The sequence below is a fragment of the Nematostella vectensis genome, chromosome 5, assembly GCF_932526225.1.
Source record: "Nematostella vectensis chromosome 5, jaNemVect1.1, whole genome shotgun sequence".
NCBI lineage: Eukaryota > Metazoa > Cnidaria > Anthozoa > Actiniaria > Edwardsiidae > Nematostella > Nematostella vectensis.
The window spans coordinates 17,542,504-17,555,534 of record NC_064038.1 but is presented as its reverse complement, the minus strand read 5'-3'; the positions used below and the strand labels follow the sequence as shown (position 1 = coordinate 17,555,534).

Here is a 13,031-nt window from a genome sequence, read left to right as displayed (position 1 = left end):
TCACTTGTCCGTTTAAATTTTCAATATGAAAAATAGTCAATATTTTTAAAATGACAATGTGACCTATGGCAACTTGATATATGGCAACCTGATATATTTAAATCACAATTTGACATGAAATTTTGGAATATATGCAGCTTTTGTAATCTATACAGTATTGGTCTAGGGAAACTTTTTGTCAATTAATTGCATACTCTATCTATCTACAGCTTACATTGAATCTCCAACAGGTAGGGTTTGCAGCATTTGTCCCACATGCAAAGAGTCTCTGATTTGTATCCAGTAAAAGCAGTTTGAAAAAGTTATGGCAAACAGCCTAAGGGTTGAAAATGAAGACTCATATTTAATTGATGAAAACATGGACAAATTAGTAATAAACAAGTACGTAATTCAGGAATAAGAAAGAGGGAAATATTAAATGAGCCAGACAAATGGATAAATTTAAAATAGAGTAATTAATTAACAAACAGATTGACAATGAACACCATTTACACCAATAAAAAAATAAGTAAAACACTTGAATGCGATAGAAGGAGTTGATGGGTAGACTCAGTTAGGATCAGGCTAGAACTCTTTAATTATATAATTTATTGAACTTTAAACCACGTTTACCATGGCTACAATAACTACTGTATATTTACTATATGACTATTTTTACCTGTGACTTCCCCATCTGCATACACCGCTGTATTGCACTGTCTTTAGGTTTAAGATCCACAATCTATGACAAACCATTAAAAAATTGAATAGGAAATTTTTAAAAATACAGAAAATAGACACTTTCTTGGCAGAACCTAAAAATGCATTAAAAGTTTTCGTAAAACTGAAAACAGCTTCATGGCTAAATGATATCGCTATATGTGTACTATACTATCATACATATTATTATCTATATTGTCCTACTGTATACTTATTTTATAAATATTCATCATAGTTCATAATACTAAGCCACAACCTTGACAAGCCAAGGGGTGAATTCCTTCTTTTGTTCAATAAGCCGTTAATTGAATAATCTCTTCTGCTATGTTCAGCTCATCATTGCCAAAAGGGATCAAGATAAAAGGTTAACATACATCTTCAGATGGTGATGATAATCTTAGGGATGTAGCAGTGAGTCTTAACACAGTCCCTCTGCAAAAAAAAAAACAGTAATAATGATAATATAATTACTGAACAAAATAAAAAAATTGGCAGTCATATGCTAACCATACAGGCTTCTAAGAATTTGGAAACTTCATAGAACATCAAACAAAACAAACACATAGTACATCAAACAAAACAAACATGTAGTACAAACAAAACAAAGAAGTAGTACAACAAACAAAACAAAGAAGTAGTACATCAAACAAAACAAACACATAGTACATCAAACAAAACAAACACATAGTACAACAAACAAAACAAAGAAGTAGTACATCAAACAAAACAAACACATAGTACATCAAACAAAACAAACACATAGTACAACAAACAAAACAAAGAAGTAGTACATCAAACAAAACAAACACATAGTACATCAAACAAAACAAACACATAGTACAACAAACAAAACAAAGAAGTAGTACATCAAACAAAACAAACACATAGTACATCAAACAAACAAAGAAGTAGTACATCAAACAAAACAAACACATAGTACAACAAACAAAACAAACACATAGTACAACAAACAAAACAAAGAAGTAGTACATCAAACAAAACAAACACGTAGTACATCAAACAAAACAAACACATAGTACATCAAACAAAACAAACACATAGTACATCAAACAAAACATATAGTACATCAAACAAAACAAACACATAGTACATCAAACAAAACAAACACATAATACATCAAACAAAACAAACAGTACATCAAACAAAACAAACACATGTTAATTTTAAAAAATGGACATAAAACATGCTAAAATATGTAAACCCAAATCATCAGATATTTCTTGGTTGGTTGCAGAGACAGGAGGTAAAGACAAACTCAGGATTCAAAATCCAAATCAGGACTAAATCACAGTGAGAACTACTGGTATCTGCGTGTGATCAATTTACTTTCCTCATTTTTTTTTCAAAATATACCATTATTTACATTTAAAAGGAAAGTTTTAAAATAAGTCATATGCAACATCAAAAACTAGATTGTGCTTACAGTAGATAGCTGTATGAGTGTATTTTACAGTAGATAGCTGTATGAGTGTATTTTACAGTAGATAGCTGTATGAGTGTATTTTACAGTAGATAGCTGTATGAGTGTATTTTACAGTAGATAGCTGTATGAGTGTATTTTACAGTAGATAGCTGTATGAGTGTATTTTACAGTAGATAGCTGTATGAGTGTATTTTACAGTAGATAGCTGTATGAGTGTATTTTACAGTAGATAGCTGTATGAGTGTATTTTACAGTAGATAGCTGTATGAGTGTATTTTACAGTAGATAGCTGTATGAGTGTATTTTACAGTAGATAGCTGTATGAGTGTATTTTACAGTAGATAGCTGTATGAGTGTATTTTACAGTAGATAGCTGTATGAGTGTATTTTACAGTAGATAGCTGTATGAGTGTATTTTACAGTAGATAGCTGTATGAGTGTATTTTACAGTAGATAGCTGTATGAGTGTATTTTACAGTAGATAGCTGTATGAGTGTATTTTACAGTAGATAGCTGTATGAGTGTATTTTACAGTAGATAGCTGTATATGAGTGTATTTTACAGTAGATAGCTGTATGAGTGTATTTTACAGTAGATAGCTGTATGAGTGTATTTTACAGTAGATAGCTGTATGAGTGTATTTTACAGTAGATAGCTGTATGAGTGTATTTTACAGTAGATAGCTGTATGAGTGTATTTTACAGTAGATAGCTGTATGAGTGTATTTTACAGTAGATAGCTGTATGAGTGTATTTTACAGTAGATAGCTGTATGAGTGTATTTTACAGTAGATAGCTGTATGAGTGTATTTTACAGTAGATAGCTGTATGAGTGTATTTTACAGTAGATAGCTGTATATGAGTGTATTTTACAGTAGATAGCTGTATGAGTGTATTTTACAGTAGATAGCTGTATGAGTGTATTTTACAGTAGATAGCTGTATGAGTGTATTTTACAGTAGATAGCTGTATGAGTGTATTTTACAGTAGATAGCTGTATGAGTGTATTTTACAGTAGATAGCTGTATGAGTGTATTTTACAGTAGATAGCTGTATGAGTGTATTCATAACCTACCTAGTAGCTACAATTATTTTGTTCTGTTCATCATCAATAAATATCTGTTTTGCATCTATAATACTATACTCTGTACTTTGAGGGAAAGTTATACAATCTGAAAGAGAAAGGCCAAGCAGAGTTAAGGTGTAAATAACAAATGACAATCATGGTTCAATGATTATGACACCTTGTAAGGTGTAAATAACAAATGACAATCATGGTTCAATGATTATGACACCTTGTAAGGTGTTAAAAAGAATTGTAACTGTGAGGTGACTGTATCTGGATAAATAGAGGCCATGTATCATAACAAGGCAAATGAACGCACACAATAAACCAAAAACCTTACCTAAACAGCTTTGATAAAGTGTTCTAGTACTGGATGAGATAGAAGTTCCAATACAAAAGAGAAATGATGATATTTGCAGCCACTTCCATGCTGCTGTGCTGGCATTCATATTTGATGGCCGTGCTATGGGAGAGACAAGAGAGATAGTTTTATCAGTTGATTGATATTACTGCACAGTAGATAGGAATAGTGACATATATATAATACCTATATTTGATGGCAGGGCTATGGGAGAGACAAGAGAGATAGTTTTATCAGTTGATTGATATTACTGCACAGTAGATAGGAATAGTGACATATATATAATACCTATATTTGATGGCAGGGCTATGGGAGAGACAAGAGAGATAGTTTTATCAGTTGATTGATATTACTGCACAGTAGATAGGAATAGTTACATATACACCTATTTCAAAAAAGGTTGCACTTTTTTTATCCTGGATGTGTGTGTCGTAACCCACAGTGTATAATGGAATCTACTTTCAGACAGGGGGGGAGATCAGCCGTCAACATTTGCCTCCAACATTTGAGGATGTGAAAAAGTTCACAAATGGTAGTGAGTGGAAACAATTTCTACTTTCAAAAATTGAAGACCGGTGAAACCGTAATTTCTTGTGATTCGTTTTGTCCTAAAATAATCAGAAATCACGGTTTTAAACAAAAGAACGACTGACTGTACATTGGCCTTTTTGAGTGATAACGAAAAAAATGATTATTTTAGTGTCGATGAGAGAAGCCATTTTAGTGTAAGTAGAAACTTTACAAAACCAGACTCGTCCAAAACACCAGCATATCTGGGTCAAACATAAGGATGTTCGCCCAGAAATCAGCCCTCAGTTCTTGTATTTGTAGAGCTATCTGACTAATATAAAATTTGATAGAATTAATTAAAATATTTTGCAAGTAAACTCCAAATGACTACAATTACAGATATCACATAAACTTTAAGTAGTAATGGATTGAGGATAGAGCAAATTAAGAGCCTGTGCTTTTGTAGATAATATCAGCTATCTTAGCTCAAGTCAATGTCGGATTTTCTAAGAAGCTACGCCGTGGAAAAGCATTCCGGAGGTTATGATCAAGAGATCAATCCTCAAGTGTGGGATCTCAAACAGCCAGGACACAGATAGCGATGACGAATCGGACAATCATTCATTTGTGAGAGAACTTTTTGCCTCTGATTCTGAACCCGAGTTTGAAGGATTCTCCGAATACCTTTATAAAGGTATGGACAGCGGTAACATTCCTTAGTTTTGAAGATCTGTAAATAAATGGGAAATTGTAAAAAAAATTTTTGTCAACTTGGAAAATAAACAAATTATGCTGTAACACCATTACGTAACTTTTGACCATGTAAATAAAAACTTGAACATAAAAATAATGTTTTACTGTTTATCTATGCCTTCCACGTGCTTATTTTTATTGACTTTTCACTGGTATTGAATATCATTTTTCAACATATTTTTTATATAGGATTTTTCTTGAATACAGTTAATTTTCTATTTTTTTTTCAAAATGACCTCAAAAATAGGGGTGCGTATTATACATAAGTGCGTATTATACATGAGTAAATATGGTAGCTCTTCATGCTCCTTAAACTTCACATTCACAACTTGTCTTCCCGTACGAATTGTGCATCTTTGCTACCAAATTTTGTGAATATCGCCACAGTGTCCACTTTGACCTCCCCAAGTAAAACCACACTTAATCAATAGAAAAAGCCTAGAAAAAATCTCATCCAAATAACCCGCTACCTAAGATCTTGGGACTACGAAGAGGTCATTTTTAGCACTGTTTGTTACACAGTTAATTTCTCCCATGGTGCCCCTCGGGTTACGACACACACATCTGCGATAACCAAAGTGCAACTTTTTTTTAAATAGGTGTATATAATACCTATATTTCAAATAATGCTGCACTTGGAAATCATTGAATTATAACCTGCAGTTCTTTGTGCAGTTGCAAATAAATGGGTGAATCCTGGTATCTGAAAGCCATGCGAATGTTCACAGGAAAATGAAAAAAGAATTCTACAGTTTTTCTAGCCTCAAACTGTTTTTTTTTAATGCCTATTCGCTTCTTTATTTGATACCCATTGAGCATTGCAGGTTTTTCGCTACATGGATTCTTCAAGTGCAACCTTATTTGAAATATGTATAACTGTATATTTTCAACATTTATCCAAAATAATTCACACTTTTTAGGACTCCCCACAGAAATGCATGCTCAAGACAACATCAAGCTGTCTTACAATTAGACATTTACTTTTTCCCCACAGCATTGGAAATGGTTGGTAAGGCATCAAGGGTAAATTTACTCAAAATGGACTGAGTTAAAAAAATGCATGATCTCGCATGTGTTTTTACACACCAATAACCCTACACTCAGTAAGAAATAAGAACCTGCATTTATCAGAAGGCAGAGAATTATTACAAATCTACTGTTGGCAAAACAGAATTCCTACTTCTGTAAGTAACAAATGCTCTATTTCAAATCAATATACCAGATGGCTTATGAATCATTTTGGCATTTCCCAAGAAGAGCAAAAATAAAAAAATGATGGACACTGAAAGAAATAAAAAGACAAATAGGAAAGTAAGAGCAGGAGGAAGTAGATAAAAATATTATTTATGCAACCCCAAATTATAAACACAGCACTTTCAAAAAGACATTAAATAAATTCACAGTTTGAACTATTTAATATTTCATGAAATAGAATAAAGATGATAGTTTTGCTCCTTGATCACAATTTCATCTGCACTATAAGATAAGCCACATGGCATAATCATCTAGAGTGGGTGAGATGCAATGTCTGATGTGACAGACAATGAAAATAACACTTACAGAAATCTTTATCATTCTGGATAATTAATGGACTTTATAGACCTATCTTACATGTATTTCTTATTGATATTAATAATAATAATACAAAAACAGAATTAGGGAGACCTATCTGTTGGTAAAATCCAACCAGGAGTACTAAAGTCGTGAATACAAACAGTATAAAACAATGTTTCTGCATCAAAATAACATATTGTTAGTCTCAACAACAGACAATTGCTCTGATCATGAGAAAGAGGCACTTGAAAATCATGAATTTTAACTGAAAATAACTGAAGCTTGAAATTTGAGACAGCGCAGGAATACTTATGAATGATTTAGGATGTTCATTGCTTGTTTTTAAGATTTGTAATTCAGATTGTGGCTAAGCGCAATGCCCTTTGAGTAGGAAACATGACTTTAGGTACTTACAAAAGCCTTGAAAGAATCTTTTACTTTAATGAATGAAAACATCTCAATGAAAATCAACCCCTATTTTGTATAGATCCTATAAACGGCAACAGTAAAAAATTACCTACATACAACATTAGCAAGAATTTAACAAGATCTGTCACATGTCATTTCTAGATAAATAGGAATTCAAGAATGTAGGTCAATGTAAAGTTTGGATAAAATACACAAAACACTTGAAAGGGCAAGAGAATGTTACTCAAACGAAAGGAAAGACCTTATAGAAACACATACTATATATACAGCGCACCTGATGACAGGCTAACTCGACGTTTAGATTTTCTGGAGATTTTTGTTTGGGATAGAGCTATTTTATTTAGCTTTCCACACACTAGCATTCTTGTGTACACAACCTACTACTACGTTTTTGCAAATACTGAACTGGCTAATGCAGTTTACTTGTATTTTGACATATTTAAACAGTAGTGTATAGTGAAAGGTTAATTGGATGCTGTTTCTGTTATAATAAAGCTAGCGATTTGCACGGGGATTTTGTCTGTTGATCTGGGTTTTGATGGCTATCTTTCCTCACAACACTCCATTTCAATGCAAAAGCGTCTTACAAGACCTCGCGAGTTCATGTTGAAATACATGAATGTTGGGGTCTTCCAAAAAAGTAAATTTGTATTTTCTCTTGTTAAAATGTATTTCGAAGTTAACAGTACCATAAAGTTTACTTGCAAATTAGCAAGTCTGTAGGAGGGCCAACGATATCTGGAGCGAATTGGACGTAAAAACAAACAGCCATAAAACTCAAATGGACGCGTATTTATAAACTATCGAACACAAATAAATGAGATTGCTTGAAATAACCTACCTCAACTTGGCTGTGTGTTGTTCTATATAGCACTAGATCTACTCAGCTAGTGCTCCATTCACGATTTATTCCCAGGATTTGTTAACCATCACAATCAAACTCAGTCAGCCATCACGATTTACAAATTTTCGATCGTTCGATGCGCATGTGCTTAAATCCTTCGAGTGTACGGCCGTTTCAAAATCAGAGCAGAACTTTAGACTTGAATTTTCAGGCACGTGGGGTAGATCACTGTCCGACGAGGTCGATCGTTCTTGTGGCTTGTTTTGGACACTTCAGTCTCAAGTAAACGGATGCGAAGCTGATGCTCCGTGTGGTTTTGGTTTGTGACTCGCGGTTTTAAGCCAGTTGGTCACGTGACCTTGTGTAGTAACGCCTGCCCGGTGCCTACTCGAGCGTAAAAATTCGACGTTTAGTATTCGAAATCAATTGTTCAAAGTAATTGCTAATCCTAAGCGTGGGAAATTGATACTCCGCCTTTGGAAATGATGTTAAGACACCAGTGGTATTAACTGGTGTTGATTTGAGAAACCACATATCGTTTATGTGAACCCCGCACTGCTATTGCGCACCGCACTCTCCATTGACGTAGTGTCTGCCCACATTATCTGCCGTCTCCTGGTATCTGAGGTGGTATGGGTGTTGGAAACGTGGAAAGTTGCTAGATAAACCATGCGTCGGGCGACACAAATCAAACATTTCACGTACCGATTATGTGGCGTAATACGTCACGAGTTCCCGTGAGTATTGACAACCCCTGGGAAGAAACTACTTCTCTACATTCTCTACATCTCTCGATGATCTGGAAGGAGAGATGAAATCACAGGTCACCCACAGGCGTCATGTTAGGCTGTATGAAGGGATTTTAGAGATATATTTTGGATCTCAACTTTTTTAAAGAAATTCTTAAATATGTTTGTATGAAAACTAATTGGCCTAGAGTAGTGTTTCAAGGACAATGCTTTAATCTTTCCCTGCATGAAAAAAACTTTTTTTACTTGTAATAATATACAAAAGATTGCAGACGTATATTAGAATCAAGTAAAAATAAAACTCGTAGTTATGTTTTCTGCTTTAATATCACTACTCTTATAAGGAGTAGGGGAAATCGGTAATTCTGACCGATTGAAAGCGAAAGAAAAACGCAACCCTTTTCTGTCTTGCGTTTGCGCTTAAGAAGCCTGATAACTTTGTGTTCGCGTTGGCGAGAAAAAAATCTTTAAAAAAAGTGACATTCAATCTGAGTACATTTCTGCTACAGAAAACATCAGATACTCCTCTATTTTAGGGTTGCCCCCTCCCTCCCTCCCAATTCAAATCGATATTCTATAATTCAGAATATTATACGAATGTTGTGGAAAGCTGAGCCGCTGCGTATGGAATCGACAGACAATGACAACGTGTCTGACAAAAAACTCCGAAATGGAAAGCCGGTACTGTCAATGTCATCGATAGCAAGAAAACCTTTCTTTAAATACAATGTTGTAATATACCGACAATTTATCAAAACAATGAAACGGAAATGCCACATACACTGGGGAATCTGGCATGGGCGACGCTCACTCGGGCTCAATAATAGATCCGGAAGCGGAAGCAAACAGGAGCGGCTTTTATTAATAATCACTTTGACGCATCGCTGGAATACTTTCACGGGAAATAGTAGTAGTAGCAAGAAATGCATGATTCTCCATTACAGGAAACGAGCTCGAAAGAAGAGTTTGATGCTCTTTGCTGAATAATAAATTAGGAATATAAAAGATAATGAGTATAAATCTGTAAATTAAAGTTGAAAAATTGTGGATAAGTAAATAATTGAATAGATTATTCAATAAACGCAAGAATAAGAATAAAAATAATGGAAGTAAGAAATACCCTTTTCAATTCAATTCCTCCCCCTCCCCTCCCCCAAAGTTTTGTTCACCATGTTGTTTTGTTGTTGTTGTTTTCGAATAGGACTGTTGGGCCTTTAAATTTATTGTTTTGTTTGTATTTTTCACTGATCCATTAGAAATGATTTTTCACAATTCAGACGTTCAATATTATGGTTTTAGATTGAATTTTTCAAAGCGGACCGGATATTTATGACAGCCGTGCAACTAGCGTTGGAACTCTTGCACGGCTTCTTTTGGCTTGTGTGTTTTCTTGGCTTTTAGTGATGGCTGTCGTCCAGAAATTGGTGGAAAAAGCAGTCTTAGTAATCCATAGACCAAGGTTAGCGCCAGAAAATATTTTAAAATAGTTCTTACCTGTATGGTTTGGCGATTGATGGTGAACGACTGTGTCGGATTGCGCGCTTCGTTCATTTGCCGAGCATTCGCATGTCGCCTTTTGCGAATTTTTTTCAAGCTCGATGCCATCGTTTGATGGTTCTTAATAACGGTGGGAGGTTGTTAAAGTCAGAACTTTTCATTTTGGCTTAAAATCGCGAAAAGATCAAAAGCAGTGCATCTAGTTGTTTCCTTCCTGCGCGGCTGTTATGCGAGGCAAGGCGAATACGACAGTGTCGAACTCCACGTCTCGTTCATACTGTGCCGAGCATTTGCGGGTCGCTCGTTGCATAGTTTTAAAACATCGTTTGGCTGTGGATGGGTTTTAAAGTAAGATCTTTGTCAGGCCCGTACCCAGGGGGGTGCAGGGGGTGCGAACAATCCCCCCCTCCACAACGGACGAAGGTCCACTTTCGTTTCTCAAAATAGACGTGCTGTTTGTAGACAAAACAATAAACGTCCCGTGGAGGCACTGTAAAGGCAGTGCAAGGGTGGACATATTTTTATCAGAGAACTTATTCCCCTCTCCCTCTCCCCCGGAAAAATTAGTCAACTTATTCGGAGAAAAATCCTGGGTACGGGCCTGCCTGTTATTTCGGCTAAAATCAAGAAAATGGGAAACCAGCCGTGCAGCTAGTTTTTATTTTCTCCTTTACCGGAAGCCGTGCACTTGTCCACAGCTTTGATACAAATCCCCAGAAATATCTAGGATAAAAACACCAAAGAAATACAGTAATATCTCCCTCTTCATTTTCTCATTATGAAAGGAGCTTATATATTTCACTTACAGATTTCTTTTGACCCTAAAAGATGCAATGCACAACCATTATGCTTCGTTTACCGAAAAGCATCTTCTAATACCCTGCGCCAGCACATGGCCACAGGGTGGACACGGGACTCGCTTGTCACTTGTCAGAATTGATCATGAGAAAAAAATCCTGCGCATGGGGATAAATTCCAGCTGACTCAAAAGTCAAATGGTCCGACCCTTATTACAATAGTTTAACCCATTGACTCCTGGCTTTTTGGAGCTGAATTTACAAAAAACAGACTGAAAACAGATACCTCCCTTCTATTCTGAGTTTTATACAGCCCGTCAAAGTCAAACACAGCTGCACCTAGTCAGCGGTATCCAAGCTTTCCAACAGTGCTTTGCGGTCCCCACTTTTAATCCCTCGTCGTTGTGCTGAAGCCAGCACAAGTTGATGGTTGCTTGTATTTTTCATCAAAAATACAGCTATGAGCATATTAGGAGAGTGTCTCAGGACATCATGAAGTCTTTTGGGGCATAATTGAGTGCTTTGCTTATGGATATTTGCAAGCAAAGGTGGATTCATGATGATTTGTTCTTGTTTGGCTTTGCCCGGATGAGAAAATAATTTTCTAATTTAACACCACAGCTCTCCTAAATGCTGTCTTTTCTGAAACCAAATTGATTCGAAAATTGTTTACACTGCTATTCTGGGTCTGTATGAGCTGGAATTGATTTGTTTGGCTTCGGGGTGAAAAGACTTCTAAAAAACCATCTGACTTTCGGGAGAGGAGTGTTGACTGGCCCTCCCCTCGTGAATTTCCCCCTGGATCTCCCAGAATGCTTTGCAATACGTAAAGATATTTTCGTGGTTGTACAATCCTTCAAGGAATGGACATTGTGTTTTGAGGCCAAGGAAATGTACCTGGAGGATCAGAATAAAGGTATCTATTTGTGTCTTGAGCTGTGTTTGCTGATCTCTCTCCCTTGTGTGGTATTTTGAGCGTTTTATTGAGAGGGGTGATTCTGCTTTTCTCTTCTTGTTCGATTTGAGATTTGTCAAAGAACCTGTGCTATTATTTGGCTTAAGAGTAGATGCCAACACCTTGGTTGGATGCATATCTGCAAGACCATTTATCCCTTAGACTGATGCCTGAGTATCTTCATCTTGTTGTGTTTATTTTGAATTTATGAATTTTTTGGGTACTTCCCAAAGCCGGTACAGGCCGGTTGAGGGGTCCATGTGTTAAGATAGACACGGAACATGCCTGCCAGAGACAGTTGCTTTCTTATACAGGTAAAACATCCTTTTTTAAACTTGTTTTCTAGTCTACCTGCTACTTCAGCCCCTCCTCCACCAAGGGTGATTTCATAATTTTTCAAATTACTCTTTGACAGCTTCCTGCATGTCTGTTTGATACAAAAATCAATCTTCTGTTAGTCCATCACGCCCCCCCCCCCCCCCCCCCCCCACATTACCTAGACCGGTCCGAGTACTCATTCTACGAGAACAAGCGGGCTCAGGCTCAATTGAAAGCTTGTTTATTCAGGTTTTCACAAATATCTTGGCGGCCCTGTGGAATGGTAGCTTTCGTGTAGAAAATCGAGTCTCAATTTACTTTGGTCGACCTCGCACCCGGCCGCCATTTTGTTCGTCAGAGGAAAACTCGCGTTATAAGCGGACGCTTATACAAACATTCCGCCTGCGAAGTGTTTCCTTATCTAACTTTATAATTTGTTTTTAACCCTTTCGCGCCTAGATACGGAATTTTCCGTATTTTGCTGTATGCCTCTATGTCATTGGACAAAAAGACAAAAGGACTGCCTTATATGGAAACCTAACACGTGGAATCGATAGAGCATGAAATTCTGCACGTTTCTCTCTTACAGCTCAGTACAAGTCAGTACAACGAATTCCCTGCTAGCAGAGGCCTCTTTTCTCTGTATTTCGCTGGGCTGGAGTTCGCGAGGAAAAGATACCTCTGCCATGGGTCGCAAGTTCGTTTGATCAAACCGCCGTCCACGATCGTGGACGAGATCCAGAGCGCATGCTCCGTTCATTAATTACTGGCCACTATTTGAGCCCACAATGACTAGCGCATGCATGAAACGTATATCCGCTGCGTGATAATAAGCCCGCATTCGAAACGGCGTCCTCCGTAGAAATATCACGCGACGAATAATAAAAGACCTTATCTTCATTCAGAATTGTCCGTTTACAGGTTTTGCATATTCTTCTGGGAATAGCTGATCTAAGTTTACCAAAAAGTTTTGTAACATTTTCTTCGAATCCAACTGTGCGATATTTACATTGAAGAAACTCGCCTGCCCAGATGTCTTGAAATTAATCCCACAAA

The 13,031-nt window shown here is 36.4% G+C and overlaps 1 protein-coding gene across 2 annotated transcripts in view; it reads right to left on the bottom strand.

The window, feature by feature from the left end:
* LOC116611653 (semaphorin-3B) overlaps nucleotides 1-8,011 on the bottom strand; it is a 30,224-nt gene extending 22,213 nt beyond the window's left edge. The window contains exons 1-6 of one of the 2 annotated variants that reach the window (XM_032372068.2): nucleotides 7,657-8,011; nucleotides 3,549-3,671; nucleotides 3,218-3,314; nucleotides 1,074-1,131; nucleotides 659-721; nucleotides 215-316 (exon numbers count right to left, since the gene is read on the bottom strand). In XM_032372068.2, coding sequence (XP_032227959.2) covers nucleotides 215-316; nucleotides 659-721; nucleotides 1,074-1,131; nucleotides 3,218-3,314; nucleotides 3,549-3,657 — 429 coding nt within the window. In that variant the 5' untranslated portion in view covers nucleotides 3,658-3,671; nucleotides 7,657-8,011. The remainder of the gene's footprint in view (nucleotides 1-214; nucleotides 317-658; nucleotides 722-1,073; nucleotides 1,132-3,217; nucleotides 3,315-3,548; nucleotides 3,672-7,656) is intronic. The other variant, XM_032372069.2, reaches the window with a different exon arrangement.
* Between the last annotated feature and the right edge of the window lie 5,020 nt (nucleotides 8,012-13,031).